Source organism: Diabrotica undecimpunctata, chromosome 7 (assembly GCF_040954645.1).
Source record: "Diabrotica undecimpunctata isolate CICGRU chromosome 7, icDiaUnde3, whole genome shotgun sequence".
Taxonomy (NCBI): domain Eukaryota; kingdom Metazoa; phylum Arthropoda; class Insecta; order Coleoptera; family Chrysomelidae; genus Diabrotica; species Diabrotica undecimpunctata.
Genome location: NC_092809.1, coordinates 59,908,038 through 59,933,639, shown reverse-complemented (window position 1 = coordinate 59,933,639; position 25,602 = coordinate 59,908,038). Strand labels below are relative to the sequence as shown.

The 25,602-nt window shown below is 33.8% G+C and overlaps 1 protein-coding gene across 1 annotated transcript in view; it reads right to left on the bottom strand.

Moving 5' to 3' along the window:
* Positions 1-1,778: 1,778 nt before the first annotated feature.
* The window catches only part of LOC140445397 (uncharacterized), a 34,325-nt gene continuing 10,501 nt past the window's right edge, over positions 1,779-25,602 (bottom strand). The window contains exons 2-4 of the mRNA XM_072537396.1: positions 6,601-6,862; positions 6,070-6,239; positions 1,779-2,549 (exon numbers count right to left, since the gene is read on the bottom strand). Coding sequence (XP_072393497.1) covers positions 2,080-2,549; positions 6,070-6,239; positions 6,601-6,862 — 902 coding nt within the window. The 3' untranslated portion in view covers positions 1,779-2,079. The remainder of the gene's footprint in view (positions 2,550-6,069; positions 6,240-6,600; positions 6,863-25,602) is intronic.

The following is a 25,602-nucleotide window of genomic DNA, read 5'->3' as shown; positions in this document are numbered from 1 at the left end:
CAAATTCATGTTGGATCAAATGACCCCCTAAAAATGTCAGATGCTTGCTTGTAGTCTATTAGTTTTTGATAGATTTATTCTTACACAGACTTCTTTTGATTTTTTATTTAGATCTATTAACATTTTCTGTAATATCTGTCTTTATATTAAATAATCATCTGCGTTCTGCGAATATATGGAATCATAAATAACAAGAATGGAGAACCGTTTTAATTCCGTCATATCACCTATACAGATAACCAAATATAAAAACAATTATAAGTCAACAGATTGATATCGATGAGTAATGTGTTAAGGATGTCAATTAAAGAGTCGGTCCGAAAATCGATGGACAATTCCTAGACGTTGTGTAAACAGATCTACAGTTACTAGAACGATTTCCGAAGTAGAAATTGAAACGTTAATAAACGTACTTTAACCTTTAATTGTGGCTTATTCCCATTTAAATAGTAATTACTTTAAAATGCCACAAGAAAATAACTTCAGAACAATATAGACAAGGACATTGAGAAGACTGGTCCTGAATTGGGGACGCTGAAAAAAATCTCTTAATGAAAGCCAAGGCTCATTCAGCGGCTCAAGAGCTATAAAGAGGATTTCTATGTAGCTATAGTCTTAGTCCAGACGAACACACACGTTATAGTCATTTTTGGGACACACATTTTTAGCTATATCTATATTGTATAATTATTAGCAATGTACTTTATATTTTCTTCTATATATAATAGGCAAGTCTTCTACAGCTGGCGTCGTTTCCCGCATACTAATTTGCAGCGTTTTCTGTCGAAGCAATCTTCAGTTTTTAAATCTCTTGCGGTCATTGCATCTTAGACATCTTCTCTCTATGACCGTCTTGGTCTACCTCGTTTTCTTCTAGTTGGCGGAGTCCATTTTTTTATCTTTTTTGGCAATCTATTTTCAGACATTCTCTGCAGGTGTCCATACCAGTTTAGTTTTTTAGCTTCGATAGTGTCTATTATGTCTAGGTCAATTTCCATGTCTCTCCTAATATCTACGTTCCTCACCCTAACCAGTCTAGTGAACGGGCAACATCGTCTCCAATAGTTCATTTCCATTTTCTTCTTCCTTCCTATATATAGGCTCCTAAGGCCTGTTTCTTAGCCTCCTGCATTGTTTAAATTATCACATAATCTCTTCCTTAGTTTTCTTCGACCACTTCATTTAAAAAATAGTCTATAGTCTATCATTGATGTTATACCTTAGCCTACAAAGGAAGGGAAGACCCCTATGAAGACATGAGAAATATGGAAATACGTGCTTGGCGAAGGAAGGCGATGGATAGAGACCATTGGAGGGAAAATCTTGAGAAGGCTAGGACCTACACAGGGTTGTAAAGCCAAATGATGATATTCTAGGCAAAAATCTAGATAAGGTCTCATCAATGGCGAGTAGACGGGTGAAATCCCCACAAAACGATCCAAAATTAAAGAAAAAATTGTCGTAACATAAAAATGTAGCTGATATCAAAATTAAACCACAGGCCGACAAATTCAACCTAATAAACCCGCTAGTTAGGAAAATTAAATTAACTTAATGCATATATATTTATCTTTTTATCGGTGTTTCCTTGGAGGTGTCCCCTCCCGCAAGGCTTATTCTAGATCCGCCACTGGGTCTCAGTAGAAACTCGTGACTGACGTAGCACTCGATCGGTTAATCAAGAAATCTAGTGTAGTCTACTTTTTCTCTAGTATCTCGTTTACCATCTTGTGAATAAATACTTTTGGGATGATATTGCGAGAATAAAAAGACAAATGTTTAATATCATAATAAAATGTATTACAATAAAAATGAAACAGACTTACAAAAGTAGTGCATGAGTGTACACTAAAATAATAGCAGAGATTCACAAGTAAATAAATAAAAACTCCTTTATAACAATATTAAATGAATTATGTCCTTCTAAAAATACATATCCCTAAGGGTAATAAAGGCACCTAGAAGCCATATAAATCTTCATGTAGCTTTAACTTGCTATTACTTTTTTATATATGTAAATATATTTTGTGGATTAATATCCTAGGCAGCACATCCAAAGCTTAAACAATTTAGTTCTGTTTATTGTACCAAAATTTCGTAGTCTGGGAAAGAGAGCTCTTGACCGCCGTATGGGATGTAACAGACTCCATGGCTTTGTTGTACCTTTCCAACAGTCAATGCGCCGTCATGTACGACACGTCCAATGTATAGAGGTTCACCATCTTCGCTCTGTCCAGCTGTTAAAGCGTTTGGTGGGATGTTTCCTCTTGAAGTGGCAATCCATTGTCCAGGGAAATCGCATAATACTTCATATTCATGGACGGCATTTTCTTGGCCACCCCATGCAACGTAACCGACTCCGTGACTTGGAACAAGTTTGCCTGGGAGGAGACCTCCATTGAATTGGGACCTGATGACGTAGAGGGGTTCGCCATTGTCTTCACCTCCGGCGAAGGCTCTAGGTGGTACCTGGCCAGATCTGCCTGGAGCCCAGCAGACTGAGGAGAAGTTGGAACGTGGAGCTGTGTAGTTTTGTGGGGCACCATAGCCTATAACAATTGAACATTTGTTGTAATAATATGAAACATCAAAGTAAAATGTTATTTGCTACATTTGTACAAAGGCTTTTTTTCTGTTATTTTGTTAATATTTTTATCAATTTCTTTGTTATCCTATATTTATCGTATATTGCATTTCCCTATTGATTGTATTTTCCTGGTCTTTTCTATGAGATAGTTTATCACTCTCCCCACTTTTCTCAAACTTTTACATATATATTTCATGAATATTCTTTATTTTTTATATTATATAACACATACTTTTTGCTTCTGTTTATATTGCAAGGTAAATTGACACTACTTATTTTATATCCATTGTTTTATTCCCTTGTTTAGTTGTGCTTACTGTTACTTCAAGCCCCCAAGAGTTTTACACAGTAGTTTTTTCTCCTTAGGATATATATATATATATATATATATATATATACAAACAACACAGTTTATTAGGGTTGCAGTCAGAAAATTGGCCGGGATGTTAATGAAACACTCTTATGACTTTTCGTCTAGCTTTCGGAATCGTTTTGTTCCTTTTTCAAGACACTATAATTAGAAAAAAGTGTAAATATTTATAAAATATCACAAATCTTCAGTGCAACTTACTAGTCGTTGAGATTATTTACAAAAGCATAGACACTCAACATTAATAACAACACACATAAAATATAAAATAGTGGACAAAATACATTTAAAATTCTTTAAAATTTAGGTACAAGTAGTAAAAATTTTGTTGTCATCTTTTATATATATATATATATATATATATATATATATACAGATTGAACGAATTTAAAACGGAACATACGAAATCAATGTATTTCGGCTCAACTCCGCTCTAGGTGGTTGGCCAACAAAAGGTTTTCAAATAATTATATTATAAAAATCCAATACTTCAGCGGGCTACTGGATTCGGAACTCATTCAAGAACAAGTCAAAACTCCACCCAAATAGGTTGCCTAGAATCACTGAAAAAACTAACTAAACAAGCAGTTATTATGCTGTCAAACCACTTATCGCTTCCTTATAGTCCAAGAGATAGAGCCGAATTTATAATGTTAACTATTAAATATTTTTGGTATAACAAATAGTAATTTTACTTATTTTTTATTACAATAAAAAGGTTTTTAAATTTATATTGCATAAATAATGATTGTTCAGATATAAGAAAAATTTGATTTATTATTACATTAATAATCAAATACAAAATATATTATTTCTATTTATCAATAGGTAAAATTCAATTTGTAGAATTCCTTTAACATTTTACAAATAATTATTAATAAAAATCAATTTAATAGTGGAATTATCAATTTTTTAAGTTTTGAAATTTAATTTGTGATATTTTCAATATTTTTTTTAAGTTTCAAATTGATTGAATTTTTTTTCATTAGTTAATTATAATTTTACAAATGCTGTTTGGACATTAATTTTGCATCATTATTATTTTAAAATATTAAAATAATAATGATGCGCGTTCATTTAGATCAGTAATTCTAGACGCATGCGCTAAATGTAATAAGTATCAAGATGCTTTTATTCAACTTGGTGAAACTGACTTCGATTGTAATGAAGTTTTTGAAACCTTAGTCACTTATATGGAACAGGACTGACGAGAACAATTCCAAAAAGAAAAGTAAACGATGTCAGATTTTTACTATTTAACCGGCAGTATAAGTTGCATGATGTGAACGAGCCTTAAAAAAAAAAAAACTAAAAAATTTCGATGCTTCAAGCTTACCACCATGTCAAGATGAATTACACCAACATCTACTGCGAGCTCATTATATTTCAAATATTTGGACAAATGCTCATAAAAAAGTACCAACAGAATTGACTGTTGAAGAACATGGTTGGGAGTTTGAAGATGAAACATATAAATTCAAATGGTTTAGTGGACCTCAGATGCCAGAATCAGTTCGAGAAGTAGTGATTGAAAATGAAGCAGATAATGAATGTGATATTATTGAAAGTGAAAGTGACGAAGATGATGAATGTGATAACATCAATGAGAGTGAGAAAAATGACGAAGTTTTTCTAAATTTTTTTTTCTTATCGGAAAAATTGTTTGAAAATTTTTGGAAAAAAATCATGGTATAACTTACAGAAAATTGAAAGGATTCTACAAATTAGGTTTTACCTCAAAAAATTACGAAAATTTTCATTTACGGAAATTTTTTTGGAAAATTTTGAGGAAAACTCTACTTGACGCTTCTCAGAATAGTAACAGAAGTGAGCATACAAATTTTCAAATCAATCGGTATAAAAATATCATAATAAAATCAGTTTGAAAATTGTTACCGAGACCTAAAATGCGCAGGCAAGTGGTACATTTGACCCCGTTTTGTGGCTCTCTGTACCAATCCAGCTGTCCGCCCTTTTGGATTTAGAGTTTTTAGGGGCTAAATAATAAGCCATGAAAATGGCGGACATATTACTTATCGTTAATTTTTCCCCAAAAAATTGCAACTTCACCCCTGTCCGCCACCCCTTATGTATCCACTCTCGCGACCGCCCTTTGGGATTTCGTCTAGTTATACCAAGATCTTACTCTGGGCAAATTTTCAGCCATATTATCGATCGTTAATTTTTCCGAAAAAAATTTCAACTTAATCCCTGTATAGCCACCCCCTGTACCACGAGGGACGTCCGCCTGTAAGGCAAAGTCTTAACCCAGTTACAATGAATATATTCCAATAGAGAAATGTCATATTACTGATCAGTTCAAAATTTCGGCTCTATCTCTCCGACTATTAGGCAAGCTCCTCTTCCTTTAAAGGAGACAGATAGTTGAACGATATTTTATACAATGTCTATCACCGGGTATGTATTTATTTTTGTCCAAGTTTTATATTGGTCCACTATTTCAAATGCAGTTCAAACAGACATATATTAAATTGTATGTTCCGTTTTAAATTGGTTCAATCTGTATATATATATATATATATATATATATATATATATATATATTGATTTATAGTATCAGCAATCGGTCAGTCAATCAATCAATATATACATATATATATAATTTAGTGTATATCTGTCTCTACTGCCTACTGCCTTCCCCCTTCCCTCCTTATCAAGTATTGGGCGCTTTGCATTTCTCAGCCGAAAGTGAAGATGGCTGATTTTTGATCGATTGATCTTGTTGGAGATCTTCCTTGTGATCTTCGGCCTTCTCTTATGTCAAAAGTATATGTCCAAAGTATATTAATTGCTGGAGATGGATCTTGCTGCATAGCCGTTTGCTAACTTTTAGCTCGTTTAAAATTGAAATATTTGTCCTGTGGTTGGTCCATGGAATTCGTAAAATTCTCTAACAGAACAATTCAGTAGCGTCTATCTTTCTTTATTTCTTTCTTAATTAAGAATATATCCGTGTATTTCCAAGGGTAGACGTAGAAAAGATTAAGATTACTGTGTTTTACAGTGTTTTGTTGTAAACATTTTTATTTAGATTTAAATCCATGTTATCAACTTACACAGCAAATAAGAAAAATATATTGAAAATACTTACCACCACCACCACCGCCAGATTGTGGGGGTTCAACTACCCATGAACCATTGGCTCCCCAACCAGTGCAGACACCAACGTATTCAATGTTGTGAATGGGTTCATAATCGTTCCAAGACAAGAAAGGAGCTTGTTCGTTTTCTCTGCCGACGGCAATGTTACCATTTTGCCATCTGAAAAGATTAGAATATATTTAGTTTCGTATTTCCCTAATAGTTTTTTATGGCTTTCCTGGTTTAAATTATACGATTTTTGAGTAAAAAAGCAGAAAAATAAATAATCGATAAAATACTTAAAACTAAAGAATAGAAGAATTACTAAAACTGTAGACAATACAAGATATGCCAAGATACACAGAGAAATACAAAAGAAAATAAGGGAAGCAAAAGAACATTCAGATTACACTAATCAAGTTATGCATTCAATAATAAAAGATGCGCACAATATCTTATAGCTTCGTCAATTATCAGTATTTCTTACTATTCTTTGTAAAGTAAACACAATTATTAAATTTATTTCAAAAATGTTACTAACCTGATCCAGAACCCACGGAATTCATTGGGGTGTAAAATTCCTGGAGTTGGTACTTCGGCTACGTCTGGTTTGCTTCTGTTTTTACGGATGATGGATTTTGAGTTGCCCCATCCTCCGATGAATACTTCGTACATGGGTTCGCATTCTGCTGCCTGCGTTGTAAGGGCTAGATGCGCATCGTTAGCTGCTCTTACACGGAATTGGACAAATCCAGATGAATTGGGGAAGAAGTTGTATTCTAGTTTGTCTTCGGTGTCTAATTCTGCAAAAAAACACATAAATGTTGAGATAATACGTCAATAACCAATACAATGCTCACTCCCATGAGCGTTTATTAAATTAAGTGAAATATTGAAATTAGGAAGTTTACAACCGATAGAAAATCTTGCTCAATAAATGATCAACAAAGATCTGCAGGAGAAAATTTTGACTATTTCGAAATTTTGACAGTACTGATTTTTCGTTTTAGACTCAGAAAAGACCAGAAAACAAAATTGTATAAAGATTTTTAATTGAAATTTGAATCATGTTGGTTTACTAATAGGTAGCTCGAAGATTCTTGTAGCTCAAAGATTCTTGTAGCGCAAAGAAAGGTTCATTTCTTCTTTTGTGCGAAAGCAGAAGAAAAAAATGATTTGTGTTTGGGTTTACGACATCAAGAAGCTGTGACGTCTAAAATTTCCGCGTTGGAATGTTTTTTATGGCTTTTATAATCTATCACCTAAATGGTACCGTTTTTATTAAATTTGGGCCTTTATTTGGATTTGGGATATCGAATATCAATACTGATTTTGCTCGCTAAGTCGGCTGCAACTAATTTTACACAATTGACTCGGCACGATTGATAATCCAAGCACGGAGCAGTTTTAATAAATATATTTGAGCGAAAAAATAAACAATGTAAGAATATTTTTAATAAAAAAATCTAAGCAATTCATATTTTATCGTGCATCATTTAAATATGCACCTTCAATAAATTTTTATATTCCAAACAACTATAAAAAATGTATATATTACATTTCTTACATCTCTCAGAACATAAAAATAGATAGAGGGATATATTATTGGATGTAAACTGAATATTCTGTAGCATGATTGAAAACTTCTTAAAAATAGTTTGTGTTTTATAAGATCTATTTTTATAGGCGATAAAAATGTGGCGAGTAGCAGGGAAATTGTTCAAAACATTTGGCGTACTAAATTTAGATCGAATTGAGAGCAATTTTCGTAATTATTAGATAGAGATATGCTTTCGAAATATTTCATAAAAAAATTACAGTAGATTTTTTATGTCAATCCTCCCCTTATAAAATACACCCCTTATATACATGGGTCAAAACACATGAAAAAGTAGAAATATGGGTTAGTGATCTTAGCACGGCTATCAATAGCGCTTGTAAATACTCCTAATACTACTTTTATCAGGTCAGAACAATTCTGTGGTATTTCATAAAGCCGCATCATGGAAAATGTCCCAAATCCTCTTAGAACTTGAGATAACTGAACTCAGCTAGGTAATCATACATGTCTTCACTTATCGCTTAGATAAATTATGTAGCTATATTTCTACTTACAGTGATTGATACTCTATTGATACCGATTCGAACACAGACAGTTTTACGAATTTGGGTCTAAACGACATTATATTTGGCTTTTTAATTCATCAGAGCGATAGAAAACTTTTGCTAAAAGTTTTAATCTTTTGCACATGTCGTATAGCCTGGACGACAGAAAACTTATTCTTCTTTCTTCTTGTATGTAGGCTTTAAAGCCTGTTTCTTCTTCAACATTAGTCTCTTAAATTGTTTAAATTATTGCACCATCTTTTCCTTCGTCTGCCAATACTTCTTCGTCCATTTGGTGACTTATCTCGTGATATTCGTACTATCCTATCCTCTGCCATTCAATTAATGTGTTTGTTCCACTCCTGTTTCCGTTTTGTTACCCATCCATTTATGTCTTCTATATTTCATGCTCTTCTTATGTTTACGCTTCTTTCGCTATCCAACAAACTTTTCCCTCATATTCGTCGGAGTATTTTCATCTCTGTTGTTTCTAGTAGTCATCTCGTTTTAGATGTGTCAGGTCTTTTCTCCGCCGTGTCTGAATCCGTGTTATTCAACTGATAAAGTTGTTATTGATTCTTGATTTTGAGCGAATTTATGGCTATTTCTACTCCTGAAAACTGATTTCTATTTCGTGTCTTAATTCAGGTATGTTATTGTGTTGATTATTATTTTCCTTTCCTTTAAACAGTTCCGCAAGGTATCTTTCCCATTCGTTTACTGGTATGTTATTGTATTCCTTCAATTCTGCCATTTCTTTCCGTTGGTTTCTTATGAATCTCCATATTTGTTTTTGTGTACCGTAGAAGTCGCTTTCCATCCTTTTTGTAAACTGTTCCCAGTATTAATTTTTTGTTCTTCTTACCAACTACTTTGTTTAATTTCGTATTCTTCAATAGGTGTTGCGGAATTCCGGAGTATTTGATGTTTTGTACTTCATGTAGGCCTCTCGTTTCTCTTAACATTTCTCTTTTGTTTATATCTTCGATGTTGTCTATTTGTTTCAGCTGTATCTTCTGTGCTAGCCTCCTTTGGTACATTTCTCTTGTTGAGTCGTTCCACAGTGATTCTACATTAAATTTTTCCTCGGTGATTTCCTGTAGAAAATGTTTTGGTGTTATTTTCATTCTTATCTTTGCTAGTACTAGATTGTGTTCACTCCCTGCGTCTGCTGAGTTTAAAGTTCGGATGTCTAGAATCTGCTTTGGGTGGATTTTTCTATTAGTGACTATAAAATCAATCATAGATTTGTGCCCCCTGAAGTTTTCAAATGTATATTTATAATGGAGCTTATGGTCAAAAAATGTATTATTGATTCTCAGTTCGTTAAAAGTATAGATATTAGCCATGAGTTCTCCATTTGCGTTGACAAGGTTTTCATTAAATCTTTGTTTTACTCCTGGAACTATTTCATTTCCGATTTGTGCATTAAAGTCACCCATAAGAATTAAGGGTTCTCCATGAGGTATTTCATCCAGGATGGTTTGTTTGCAATTGTTCGTAAAATGCCTCTCGTTCCTCCTTAGGTTTGCAGTCCTCTGGGCTATAGATATGACATTTAATTTTTAATAGTCCATTGTGATGTTCATATGTATTATTCTTTCGGAGATATAACGGCAGTTATTTATGTTGTCTTTAAATTTTTTATGGACAAGTATACCTACGCCAGCTCGTGCTCGTTCTTCTTTCTCCACTACACTGCATGCTAGAAAATATTGGTTATAGTCTCTTTGGCCTTTACTTTTCTTCTTGGTTTCTTGGATTGCACAAATGTCTACGTTTTTATTTATCAGTTCTTCTATTATCTCTTGGTCTTTGTTGTTAAAAGAAGTTGTTTGTTCCATTTGCTAATCTGATTGTGGGTTTCCTTCTCGTTTCCTTTTCTTTGCGTGGTTCGTCATCTCAGGTTCCGTCTGGTTGCGATGATTTATTACGGTTCTTTGAGTCCTTTGAGGACAGAAAATGATATTATTAAATCGTTTTCGTTCATGGCCATCATTTGGTTATTTCCCTAAATCTCGTTATTTGTTAGTGTGAATATTAAATGTTTTATTAGTCCATATTCTCCTCGTTTTTGGGCATTAAATCAGAAAATAACCCGCATTTTGTTGTTGCTATTAAATAAGTATATAAAATGCAAGTAAAAATATTCTAGAAATGAATATGCAGTCCTTATATAGGTTTATTTATGAATTGCACAATTTACTTGCATATATTAGTAACATTTTATGTATAAGCAAAAGAGAAATACCCATGAAGCAATAAATTTATTTTAATATTAAGTATGATCCAATTTTTATGAATTGTTTCGTGTTTGAAACATCACAATTTGAAAGAAAAATGCACTATCTGGGTAAAGTAATAGATTCGCAATTTATAGTGTCATGCAACGTATTATAACATGCAATTTATTTATAGTAAGCCAGTGGGAGTTTTATGTCCATAATTTTATGTTTTTTTAGCGAAGTTAACAAGAAATTTGTCGAATACGAAATACGAATTTGGTCAAGAATTGTTCTGTATCCATATGAGAAAGGTAGGATCATAAAAAAATGAGAATTTTAAAAAAACTACATTAAATATTTAGAATAATTTCTCTTTTATTGTTTATTATCTTAGTTTGCATTGTTCGATTTATCCTTAATCCTCAATTTATCATTTGTCCGATGCTTAAAAAAAGTTTATATTGAAGACCACTTATATGTATACGCGATAAATAAAGTCCACTGTGGATCTATTACTTAATAGTTATTGGATCACAATTGCTGTTACAATGCAGCATAAAAAGTTTATTTTAGTTGGCATCTTGTACATTTCTATGTATTTTCTAACAATGCTTCGCAAATAGCGGCTATTTTTAAGTGAGGAATTTACCAATTTATACAGAGAAGATGTGTCAGACATGGATTTAAACCAGGATGCCAACATTAATTGAATCTGATTTAACGAGAAAATTTCTTTAATGACCCTAATACACATTTTTCTAGCAAGGAGTAATTGCTTCCAAGGATCTTTATTTATCGCTTCAATTCATTAACATCGATGTGCTGGTTAAAGTAGGTCGATCGTACTGTACACCATAAATTTTGTCACCTTCATTGGTATCAAGCGAATCTAACGATCTTTTATATTTAGAATGCACCATGTGTAATTCTTGAGGGTAGACGGGTGGTTCAAACCGTACCAGGCTTATAATATACAATTTTTTATTTGGATTTCTGTACAAAAACTTAAACTGTAAAACTTAAACTCGATTATTCATGAACGAAAATAATGCAGTAGTGCCATCAAAATCCATGCAATCTTTAAAAATAAAATTTTATTTGAGACTTATACCTACTATCTAATCAGAGAGAAAATGTCGCTACAGGTTGGTTAATTTACAAACAAACAACAAAATAATCAATTTTAAATAATTTAATAGCTTTTTTATAACCGGCTACGGACGGAGCGGAGGATCAAACACAGGAATAAAAAAAAATTAAATAAAAGCGACTAAATAAAACGATAAAATGTAACGATAACCATCGCGCTAGTAACCATACACTATATAGAGAAGTAGACACAGTCCCATGCGTGTTTTTAACAAAATAAAATAAATAAAATAGAATCGAATCGAATAAAACAAAATAAATTTAAAACCAAATATTCATTTTTTATACATTAGAAAATATGATATTTTTTAAAACGCAAAACCTTTGGTGGCATAACGGATAAATGTAAACCTACAATAATGATGGATAAATAAGATTGTAAAACTTATCTTTGTTTTAGACCAAAAATACAAACAGGCGAAAAGATATAAGGGTACAAGCGTGACAAAAGATGCTGTAACAATCTAGCAGACTAATTTGCAAGAATTTATCAGCCAGAACAGTGGCCAAATGTGTGCGTCAAAAGGAACAGCACGGATCTATAGAACAGTTCAGTAGATAGCAAACACATATGAGATGAGAGGTATGTAGAGAAGTATAAAAAGAAGGGGAACGTACACAATTTCAGTTAAAAATACGTTTATAATAAAGTGTCCGAAAATCCGAATTCCACAAGAAAATATCTCCTAACAGAAGTTAGTATTATTACTATACTAGGCGACAGGCAATCAGCAAAAGTTGTCAAGTGGGATGAACCCGTCCCAAACCTAATCGAGATAGAAAGCATTCAGTCATTTGGATCATTATTGAAGAATATACGAGTATCAATATGTTCACCGATTAAAAAATAAACACATAGCAGTGAGGCAGGGGTTTATCAGTACGAAACTGTAAGTCAACTGAAGTGTGGTATTCCACATCACTGAGTATCATTCCAACCATACAAGATCACGAAGCGAATCAAGGGAGAAACAGAGTCTACATGAAAATTGCCAGTGGACAAATCAAATTAGCAGAGCCCACCTCTCGTTTTAAGTATCAAGCAACATTGCTTCTTCCACAATATTTCCAGCGCTGAAGGTCGCCCCACAGGGATTTCAGGTATACAGTCATCCGGAGATGAATTTTGCAATCTCAACTCTTCACTTTGCTCCTGGCTTGCTGAGAAAACAGTGGTCTCCGCTACGAGGTAGCATCTACTACCTTCACCCCAAGTAGAAAGTTTGATTTAAACACACTATTTGTTGCTAAAATTAAGTCTGTGGCGTGGAGAACGACCCCAAGTAGCTTGGTGTTAGAAGTTGGAGGCGTCGGACTGAAGACCGTGAGGATCTTACAAACGGGTAGTGAAGGGGGCTATTGCTCTACAAAGTATGTAACGCCAAAGGGTAAGGAAAAGTATATTAGTCTGATATTTGCAAAGATACGTATAAAGAAAACGATAAACCAGCAGAATATCTGGTAATTGTTTTAAGACATTGGTAGAACATTCCTATGCAATAAATTAGTTAAATCCCATTTGAATTCAAAAGTCATTCAAATTCAGACAAATCAATTGCAAAAATATCTTACAGGAATACTAATTAGTTTACCTAGTTATTTACTAGTCAAGCTGGGAATTCAGTAAAAGCAAAAAACCGCTTTGCATTAAATTTGACTATATAATTTTTTCTTCGATAGCTTAGCACATTGTTAAATTCATAAAATATCTCTATTAGTCATGTCATAGATAAACTTCATAACCTATAGTTTTTCCTTAACTCCTCATAACCAGATTTTTTTACTTAAAAAGGGATCCCGTGTTTGAAAATATTGAAAAACACTAATCTATAATCGTTGTCCGTTTTAACGGTTAATTTCTATTAAACTATTTTTGTTTGATCATTTGAATAATCAAGTTTAAGTAGCTGAAGACATTTGCTCTGAGCGTCGTAAAAAGTATATCTATGTTTAAATGCTGATTAATATTAATGCCCTCATGTGTTTCAATAAAGGGATGGGAAATAAATTTACTGCTAGAGAGTTCCCGCCAAAACCGGTGTCTCGCCCGCTCAAATTTTCAAATGTCGAGAATCTTACTTGTGAATTGAAGTTGTTTTTTCGATTACCATAACTAAAATCAACAATGCGACAAGCCGTTTGTATGAAATTGGACACCACTGTGTGATATGATGTCATTGCTAATTAATATGCATTGCTGAACATATTTTTTTATTTTAACAAAGCTGTGAACATTAAATTGCGTACTTGAAGTAATTGTATACTATTTAAATAAAACAGTATATTACTGAGAGATTAAAACACTTCTTTAATTTACGAGGCTTGTTAAATTGAAACCTATATCTACAAATAATTAACAATTAATAATTAAGGCACATATAGAATTCTTTTCCCAATGGGAATGGACCAAAGATGTGAAAATCGCAAGGCGGTAAATCGGGACTATAGGCTTGATGCTCTAATATCCTCCATTTCTTTCGTTCTAGATTTTCATTCACTACTTTGCAACACGAGACAAGCATTGGGTGCAGAATAATGACACCACGTGAGAGCATCCCTGGACGTTTTGGTCTTATTGCTTGATGGGGCTTGTTAAAAGTTTCATTATACAGATTTGCATAAATATGCACTCTAGGTTCTGTCAACTCTATAAGCAAAAGTTCTTCATGGTCGAAAAAAAAATTGTTGAAGAAGGTTGAACTATAAATTTCTTTGGTGGCGCAGAATTTGCATGTTTCCATTGCATCGAAGCAGGGGACTGGATGGTTCAAAATAATTCCACCAATATTCGTCGCCATCAATTACTGACGAAAGAAAGTCGTTACCATTTTGCCTGTATTCCACGAGATGTTGTAAAGATAAAACCATTCGTAAGCTTTTTTGGTCCTCTGACAAAACTGTAACCCAGTTTGTGTACGATACTATGAGCCGATCCTATACTCACACCAACATTTTCTGAAATTGTTATGTTGAAATTCGACGATTTTCTCTAATCAAAAATCAAGCCTCTCACGCATGTCACATTCCTGCCTGTAGATGCAGTACTCAATGTACTCTTCTCCTCCACTCATACATTTTTGATACCTTTCAATCAATTTGCAATGGTTGCAAACCTTCAGCACACAAAAATTAAATTTCTTTTCCCAGAGCACTAATTTTGATAATTCTTCAGCTTCCATTTGCTCTTTTGAAATTAATCCTGTAGTCTTTATCTTATTTGTAGCTGTAGTAAATAACTGGTTTTTGTAAGCTAAAACGAATCTCGTTAAGTTTTTCATCGAAGAAATACTTCATTAACTGCCACATTTTACTTTAGCTTCGATGTTTTGTAGTATCATATTCATCGCCAGTCATAATAAGGTATTCCGTTGAATTCTGTGATGCAGTTCTATGTTCGTATCTCCATCAGTTAATAATTATTGTTATAATATATCAGTTAATAAAAAACTAGGTTAAAAATAGGTTATAAATACCTCATGGAAAAGTAATTGTCAACACAAAACACAAAAAACATTAAAGGCCAACGAATCTCTTATAAGGGTGAAAACCCTTTTAAAATTGTAAAAATCACATTTAAAAGGTGCTTGGTATACCAATGATTGCCTGGTCAAAACGAGGGAAAAACGGATCTTCAAGTGAAAACAACTTCACCTTCTTCGGGAGCGTATAGCTTGTATATCATTGTAAAAAACGAAGGATTGTTCTTTATAGGAAGCTCTGAAGATGGCATGTGACATGCTAAAAAATCTTAGCGGATTTTAATAAATAATTTACACACTATCAAGTTTTTAGAAAATTGCCCGTTTGACATAGTCAATAATATTCCTACCATGCGCTTTCACCTTTTACCTTTCAAATACTTCTAATCTATATAGTTTGACCTTTTTTAGTGTCAAGGCTTCTGAACTGTATCTGTGTTCCATTTTTAGAACTTAGGTATTATTTACTATTTGAAGTAGGTGCTTGTAAATTATAAAGAGTATTATGTTTTATTGATGGTGTCATTTGCGAATAATATATTGTTTAAAACTTCTTCTTTTTAATATAATACCCATTATTAATTCTCAACTGATCAACCATTAGGTTTAACTGAATAAAATAATTTGTATACAATTATGATAAACTAGTTTTTATAATTCTCAATGAAAAACCAACAGGAAATTCCCACAGCCGCTTGCAAGGTTTAAAATGATTAAATTATTAGTGGAGCACCACAAAACAACTTCTAATACATATAGTCATAGAAACCGAAAAGAAAATTTAAAATTATTAAGTTAATATCTGTACAAATGAGATTAACCGATAATATAGCACACGGTTAAAAACCGTAGTAATATTTGTAAGCCATATCTTTTTTTTCATTCAGGTAGATCCTATTAGACGTAATTTCTCTCAGTAACAGTGATCGAATTAGATGATTTAATAACACGCGCCGAAGATCTAGGACGGAATCTTGAAGGAATGGACGCCAGATAGAACCAGCATATAGATAGATTTCTTCAAAAATGAGATAATATAATCACCAAAGCTTTTACTTTCTTATATAAAAGAAATGGCTGATTTTAAATTTCTTTGGATTTTTTAAGAACAAATACTTCTTAATGTGCCTATCCGTGACGAATGTTGGCGATCATCGTGGCGATCATCGTGGCAATCTTTATTTTGCCTACAGCAACGCGGAAAAGCTGCACATAAAATATGTTATGTTAAATCAAATTTTAAGGTTCCTTAATCATATGACATTATCTGGATTCATTTCGCATAATGTGTCTGAAGTACTGTAGCTTCCGAGATTTGATGATCTTCAGTACCTTTCTTTCGGTTCTTCTTCATTCTTCTGAGGACCTCTTCACTTGTAATTTGGCCAGCCCACAGGATCTTCAGTATTCTGCGATTTAGCCACATCTCAAACTCCTCCAATCTCTTGTAAATATCTTCGTTCAAGATCTACGATTTAATACCATAAAACAAAACAGAAAAGACGTACCATTGCAGCATTTTTATTTTTATACCAAGAGAGAGATTGTAGCTTTCTTATCTCCTCGTGTTGGTCCATTCTTCGTCTATTATGGTAGTGCTTCGCCCTTTCTAGGGGATGTAGAGTTGATATTATGTTATCTTTTTCTTCCCAATTATCATTGTCTTAATTGAGCTTTGTCTTCATTACGTTCATATGGAGTACATATTGATGACTGTGGTAGGTGATTTTTTCATAAGGACTTGTAGGCCTTCTCGGTTATCCGCAAATACAATGTTATCATCTGAGTACCTGATGTTGTTCAACCGGTACCCGTTTAGTAGAAAGCTTTTTCCAATCTTGAGTAAAGCTTTGCTTAATATTTTTTCAGTAGAGTAGAGATTAAAGATTAGAGGAGACAAAATAGATACAGTATTGCCTTACTCCACGCCTAATTTTTACGTATTCGTTTCGATATTTCCTGTTTCTTTTCCTGCTGTACTCGATCAAACGCTTTCTCGTAATAAACCAGACATGAGTATAAGTCGCAACGTCGCACTTGACTTCTCTTTGGAATAAGATGTACTGAGACCAGAGCCTATTTCGTACCAACCGCGTTTATTAACCCGAACTGATTAGGGAAAATTTGACTGACCCAGCTTATAAGTTCCAATTCTATTATGGATTATCTTTTACGGTACAGTATTTTTCACATTTCGTGGCTCCTGTTTTTTTAGGAAGTGCAATAAACTCAGACTTCAGAAGAAGAAATACACTAGATTAGCGATGCCCAAACAGTCGATCGCGACAGCTTCTGGAGTCAATCGCAAACGAATTAAAAATTCAGGTCCTTATCAAAATATTTCAGGTTTCTGAGGCAATGTGACTGCGCGTCGTTTGGCGAATGTTACCGATGATATTCGAGAGCATGTTTCTTGTATAACAAGCTCCGATGACGGAGCATTATATCAGTCTTTATTAAATTACGACAAGTAGGAGTTGAAGACGTAAAATAGCACTATTTAAAACACGATATGAGTACGGACGAATATCTCACATCAGGCTTATGGTTGGCCATCAGTAATTACGCAACGTCTTATAAACAATTTGTGGATGATATGCAGTGCCATGCATCTACATCGAAAGCAAATTTAGTGATTTAAGAAAATTATTACTTTACAACTATTAGTTTTAGATGTTTGATTAGATGTCTTAATTATATGAGTATTATTGATATCTAGTTGTAGTAGTCGGTAGTCGATCGCTTGTCTTTAAAATATTGATAGACCGCAAACATTACAAGTCTGAGCAACCCTGCATTACAGTTTTAGATAATACACACTAAAAATATGTGAACCAAACAAAAAAAAACTCTTTAAACAGTTGTATGCATAGAATGGTGTAATAAAACTTTAGTTGTATTCTTGGAACGGAATTTTTCACTATCTGAAGGTTTAATCTGGTGTGGCCCGATTATTCCAACCGGTTTTGTTATCTTTTGAAATCTTATATTTATGTGTAAAGATTAAACATCAACAAAACAATGGAGAGAAATTACAAACACTAGATGTGATTTAATACTCTTCGTCACGCTACAAATTGTTAACTCTACTACTTTGTCTATATTAATTAAAACACAAAGTTGGTAATAGATATTTGTAGCTGCTAATCGATTTTTAACTAAAATTCCGGAGGCAGCGTATGAACTGTCACTAATGACAACATTTAGCGCAGGCCGCTAGAAAACCAAACGCCAATAGGGGTAAGACATTGATTGATATAAACGACCCTTAGTCACGCACAACAAAAGTACAAATTTTATTACCTTTGGAAAGTAGAGGCTATTAAGCGGGTGTGGCGAATAAAATAAGATATAAGCTTATTGGCAGAAAACGCCGTTTCTAGGCCAAAATAAATATGTAAGGGGGGAGTAATATATGTTCTTTAATTTTACTATTGAAAATCAGCGTTTATCTACTTTATTACCTAACGGTTGACGGTAAATATTTTGATGTAGGTGTTACTGTTAAAGCTTTTCTTTTTTTAAATTCAGTATATACGTTTTTTCCGGCAGGATTCCGATCAAATTATGGTACCAATGATTACCTTCATACTGTAAAGACCCTCATTGAAAAGTCTATAGAATACAACAAACCTCTTGTCCTCACTTTCATAGATTTTCATAAAGCGTTCGACGCGATCGAAATAGACAGCCTTATAGAAGCAATGAATGACAGCAGGATTGACCATAGATATAGTGAACTTATTTACAATATTTACAAAAATGCCACTATGACTGTTAAATACGATAAAACCCGATCAATAAAAATAAAACGTGAGATAAGGCAAGGAGATACATTTTCACCGAAATTATTCATAACGGCATTAGAGTATGCCTTTAAGATGGTCATTTATTGGGACCACAGAGGAGTAACAATAGACGGCGAAAAGCTTAACCATCTCCGTTTCGCGGATGACATTGTCCTTATCACAGATAATTTAGGAGAAGAGACAGATATGTTAAATGAATTGGACTTTGCATGTTCGAAGGTGGGCTTGACCCACCTTGCTTGAAGGTGGAATGAACTTGACCAAAACTAAGTGTATGACAAATATGGTCCCCAATAACCATTTAACTATTCAATATAAAGTGGTAGAACTGGTGGAGAAATATACGTATTTGGGTCATGAAATAAGAAATATGGGAAATCCAAAGACGAATGACTTTGGCGTGGGCAGCCTTTGGAAAACTGCGAGACAAACTTAGAGCCAACATACGAATTAGTCTCAAAAGAAAAGTATTTGACCAATACGTAGTACCGGTCATGACCTATGGGGCGGAAACTATGACTCTACCCAAGACTACGGCTTCGAAATTGAGAGTTTCACAGAGACGAATGGAGCGGTCTATGCTGGTAGTGACGTTGCGAAACGGAGATCTGCGAAAAAGACGAGTATTGCTGATGTTGTGGAATGCATAGCGAAACTACAATGGAACTTGGCAGGCCATGTACCGAGAATGCATGACTCACGATGGACGAGCAAAATTACAAATTGGAGGCAAAGAGCAGACAAACGTAGTAGAGGAAGACCACCTACACGTTGGGCTGATGCCATCAGGCGTATCACCAAAAATTGGAGAAACAAAGAGTACAAAATCGCAAAGAATGGAGGAGTTTAAGGGAGGCTATGTCCAGCAATGGACGGGATAAATGAAGGCTGGATGATGATATACGTTTTTTACACATGTTCGAATTTTTAGTTGCTTATATAATTATGTATATGCCGATGGTTTTATTCTGAACAGCGCAGACGGGACGTAAAACTCAATTAATAAAATCTGTGGTTTCATTATAATATAATATCAACAGGGGACGATTGCGCTGATGGTGTCTGCTATAATCCGATCTCGATAAAGGGTCCTTTATCCTATGGGCACAATTGCACCGGCAGCAGATTTAATCCTCACGGCACGATAATTATTAGGTACTTACTTAAAACTTTAATCTAATTAATTAGGACTATATATCTCAAAGAATAGTGAAAAATGTTTTATACTTGGTAGATATAAGTCCGAAAGTGTATATTCTTGAAATTATTTCTTATATGTATATTAGTTCCATTTTTAATTATATAACCTAACCTATTTCAGGTTAGGTTGTAACCGGCGGTACAGTCGCAGAGGAAAGACATTAAGATATTATTACATACGTCACCATGGCAATCATACCCAGGCATTAGGGACCATCTAGGTTACTTCTGTGCAATTGGGCCTCAGCTGCACGCACCTCAGATAAAGTCGGAGCAATCGATCCAAACCGTATAATATAGGATTAATAATTCAACTTTAGGAGATCTAAAGGTCAGTAAACGACTCCAATGTACAAATAAATATAAAAGCTTCTTCTTCTTCTTTTTATGTAGATATGACTGTCTGTTTTTCAATGTACCTCCAGTAAGTTGTCGCTCCATCGTTTTCGTGGTCTTCCTACTGATGGTCTTTCTCTTGGGGAACAGTCTCTTGCTGTCTTTACTACTCTATGTGTTGTCAGACAGAGATTTTTGGAGACAGATTATACACGACATAGCGACGACCATTACAGTCCCATCGGAGGGTCAGGACTGAATAGAAAAAGGTCTTAAAAGCTGATGGAAAGTATATTCAGGACAAAAATAAAAGAAAATATGAACTAGAAATTAAAACGAATTCTTAATATAATTTTAAACTTCCTTTAATGCAGCATCTTAAGATCCAAAACACTTCATAATCTCCGGTATAATTTTGGGGTGTAAAAGCCAAATATTTCTCTCGAACAAAAAGTTCGATATTCCCATATCGACGAAGAGTAAGGAACAGTGACCCCTGAAAAGGGAATAACTGAGGAAGAATAAGAAGAAGACAAATGTCAGGTCTCGCAGTTTTATTATGTGTACTATTCTGCAAATAACACTTTATTTGACGAAGTTCGATATTTCCATATCACAGATGTCAAGTCTCGCAGTTTTATGTACTATTCGTCAAAATAAACACTTTTTGACGGAATCAGAAAGTCTAAAAAACCTTAATTAAAGGCAAACGTTAAAATAAGTTCGAATAATTATTCTAAAGCCTATATTTTGTTTTTCTATTTATTTTTCCTGATATTCCTTCTATCACTCGGAATATTTATTGTACTTCGAAAAACCTCAGGAAAGAAATTTTAGGAGACCTTCTGGTCAACAACAGAAGTTCAAAAAAAAAAATAAAACTAGATTGATAAAAAATAGGCTAGATCCTAAGTGACATCGACAATAATTTTTAGTTTGTACACACTTTGAATGCTTGAACCCCCCGGTACATCATTGCTCATAAAAACAAATATGTAGATCGATTCGGTTTGTTTTCTGCTCAGAACATTTATAACCAACAAACCTCCACACGAAGAAGTGGGTAGCGGATATACATATGGTAGCGGCTGTGGAAGTGGTTATTATTGTGGGCACCGATTTGTCTGCATTCTCGTTAGGGCAAGCAGCAGAAGAGAGGCCATGAGAGCAATAATATAATCGATCTGAAATCTCTCTTGTGTTACATCATCGCTATATTTTGTCGGTGACTACAAGGCGCCAAAACGCAGTGGCGGGGGATTTAATATTAAAATGGAATTCACATAAACATTTCCTGAAGTCAGTCAAAAAAGACAAATGATGAAAACGAAAATAGATGAAAATTTGCATTATTCAAACAATTATAAACATAGATCAATTCAGACTTTATAGAAGAATTCTGAATAGTATATACATAGAAAGTTTAAAGTAATTAATAGAAATTCGCATTCTTAAAATTGTTTTTGTCTTAACAAATTGTAGAGGAATAATTTAAAAAGGTTAGGAGAAGTTGTTAAAACAGCAATAGTATATTTTGAGTTTTGAATATCGAATGATGCATAAGTTAGTTCCTGGAATTGTCATCCTCATTGACGTGACTTGTTTTAACATTTCGTTAACATTCCCAGTAGTTCATCAAACTGTTTACCTGCAATTCTCAAAATATTTCTATAAACCGCAAGATCTTCGTTCTTTAGCTTTTTCAATAAAGTATTTGATGCACCATAATCAGTACGTCTTCTTATCAATAGTGTCACCCATACGTTACTCGTTTTGTCGCCTAATTAACTCGTTTTTAACCACTTTACCTACAATTGCAATTTTTTGCTAGAATCAGATCCTCTTTAAGACTAATGCTACTAGCCATAGTCACTTGTGCACAATTGAGCTACAAGCTACAAGTCATGTTTTTAAAAGTACTCAACGTATATTCGTATCCAATGGCGCGTGAAGTATCAGTCCTCGCCCCAATACGGTTTGCGCGTCGAAATGGTCGGGTCATTCCCATGGAGCGTGGAGTATCGAGGTTTTAGTTCAATTTTGCGCGCCAGCTTCACATATCCTTTGAACCGTGTTGATTTACTGACAACGACAAATGACGGAACTCACTGCGCCGACAAAAGATCGACAATTCTGCCCTATTCAATGGCGGGTGAACTTGCAACATTGGAGCGAGGAGTGGTAGTACATGCGTCGTTGGATCTCGGCTTTAGAAGAGATGATACATTTTGTTTACTCATACTACACAAAATGTCTTCAAACGATTTTTTGCTTTTTTGATCTATAGAATTTTAAATCAACTGAAATCTGTTTGAACAACACGTCAGTCAATGAGACATTACATTAAAAAAAATAATTTGTTGACATTTAAAAGCAAGAAGTTTCGTATAGTATAGTTACTGTGACAAATGTATCACAAATCTTGCGAATTTGTAACATATGAAAACGTTACGAAACCTTTTGCACTAGCTTAGTTCTCGGGGAGAATTTATGTTTGTTGCCTTTTGCATTGATAGTACACAACATATAACATGTATAACACAAATATTTATCAGATATAAAAATCAGAATTTCTTAAATGCCTGACAACCTGCTTGTATGTTACAAATAAAGCGCTGAATGAAGGACTGTGATGGTTTATAACAAGACGGCTTCCGAAAAAAAGTAATAACGAAAAGCAGAAAACTGCTTCACTTTATCTTAAATTAGGTACTGAAGTTTGACTACCTAATAAAAGTTTTGTGTGGAAAAAAACTAGAACTGGCCATTGGACTCAGTTGCAGCACTCGTTGGTAGGTTGCTCTAGATTGTTTCGCAGTAAACGAACTCTAATTTTATGCTCTTATTGAGACACCCAGTGGAAGAAATTGGAGGAACTACATCACTTGATAATTCTTCAAGGTATTTCTGACAAGAAATCGAAAAATAGGTGTCCTGTAGTTTAGTCTAAAGCTGTCAATAAAAAAATCGATAAAAAATAAAAAAAGTGGTACAGTACGCAGCACTGTAGAGTAGCACGAAGCTTCATACTATGGTTTCTGTGACTTTTAAAAGTTAAATATTATGTTTAAAATTGAATAAAGTAATTTTATTATTTATTTATTATTTATATTTTAAACTAATTATATAATATCTATTAAAATATTTCAATAAATTATTATGTTTGCTCCTAGCGCCACCCGCTAACGTATCAATAAAGTAAACGTTGTTTACTTCTGACAGACCAGGCAGAGTCAGAATAAATATTAAATTAATAATAACATAAATAAATATCATTTACCAATGTAAACATCAATACCTATCTAAAAAATTTGTAAAATGAATGTATTATTCTTAATGTTTCCTTTTTGGATTGATGTAACTTAACAAACAATATAATTATCAGAATTACTTGATAATTTTTATTAAGCAATTTGGAGAGTAACTAATGACAATCAAAAACATGTCATGATAATATTGATAATAGTAATTACTGGTAATAGCTTTTGAGCATCGCTACTTATAAAATGTGAATTATAATCAGTTAATTTAATTAGACATCTTAATAGCGGAAAAATATTTGCCGTATCAGTTGTTGGTCATTTTTAAAGGTAATTTCATTCGGTTTCCTATCAATGCTTGAAAGTGATAATCGTTATTGTTTTCCGGTATTTTACAAATAAATTACATAAAAATTATGATTCAATGTAGATTGTTAAGAGACAATTTCCAAAGAAATATATTTTTTACTTCTTATAGCTTAATGATCCTACCTATAGTGAGCTATGGATGTGAACCTTGGGTGTTGACAGGTGACAAATCAGATACAATCATGAAATAATAATATTAATATAATATATAAAATATAAAGAACCACCTTTATCTTAGTATGTCCGCTCTACAGCACCTTTAATGGACAGGCCATTTCGGATGGATGAAAACAGGCTTCCAAAAAAACTTTTGAATGCAAGAAGGCAGAGAAACAGACCAATTAAAAGACTAAGAAAGCGATATGAGGATAATGTGGATGAAGACGTCAAAAATCTCCTTACGATTTTGTTGACGGAAGCCAGGGCTCTGTAGTAAATTGGCAGTAAAGCCATAGAAAGGATGGATATGCTCGTAGAAGTTATCTGAACATGACGGTCTTAATTAAAAAAAAAATTTATTATTTAAAATCTAATCCAATTCTGTCAAATTAAAGGATGTGATAGATGTTCTCTACAAGAGACACATATCATATAAACCTATCAGGGCTATAGCAAATCCTCCTCTGTCTCTTCGTTATGACATTAAGCTGAATTCATGTGTTCATGTAGCCAGATAATGGATTTATAACTTGTTAGTATGCTTGGTCTGTTGTTGATCCACCAGGTCTAAGGCCACTTTGATCCTCTCCCAGGAGTTGCATCAAATATACATTTAAATAACCATATTGACCTTTACAGAAGAAACTATCTTGTATTTTGTATTAAGGAAAGTTATTTTTTTAAATCTGCATCCTCTTGGTCAAGTTATGGCAACCCTAACAGAAAAAGTTCCGAATCCTCGAGGTTAGAAGTTGAGCATAAGACTAATACAATACCTGTACCCAGTAGAAATCCATTTTTACAAATTCCAAATTTAAAAAAGCTGGACGGCGCTCTCAGCGAAGACCTATGCAACGAAACACGGATATAAACGATACTCTGAGAACAAATTGGGGAGGGTGACTCATAAATGTTACTTGATCTACTTCTTCTAAATGTGCTTATCTTCTAGGGATATTGGCGACTACATTGACCCATCTTATTCTATTCACAGCAGCTCGAAATAGATCAGTTGACGTTAGACTAGTCCACTTCCTAAGATTTGCCAGCCAGGATATACGTCTATGTCCAGGGCCTCTCTTACCCCCAATCTTGCCTTGTAGAATCAACTGTAGAAGTCCGTATTTATTATAACGCATGATGTGGCCGACGTAAGCCAATTTTCTGTTCTTTACGGAGTTAATAATCTCTATTGCAGCCCAAATAGCATATTTTTTCCACCCTATCTACCGGTGTATCGCCTATTGTAATTTGGGCGTTTACGTTGGTGTTCTTACTAATGATCATTATTTTTGTCTTCTTGTAATTTAGTTTTAGGCCGTATATGTTACATGTTTTTACAACGTTATCCATCATCCTTTTGAGCCCCCGCGCACTATCTGCCAGCAACACTGTATCGTCTGCATATTTAATATTGTTTATAAGTTGGCCATTTACAGCAATCCCATCTT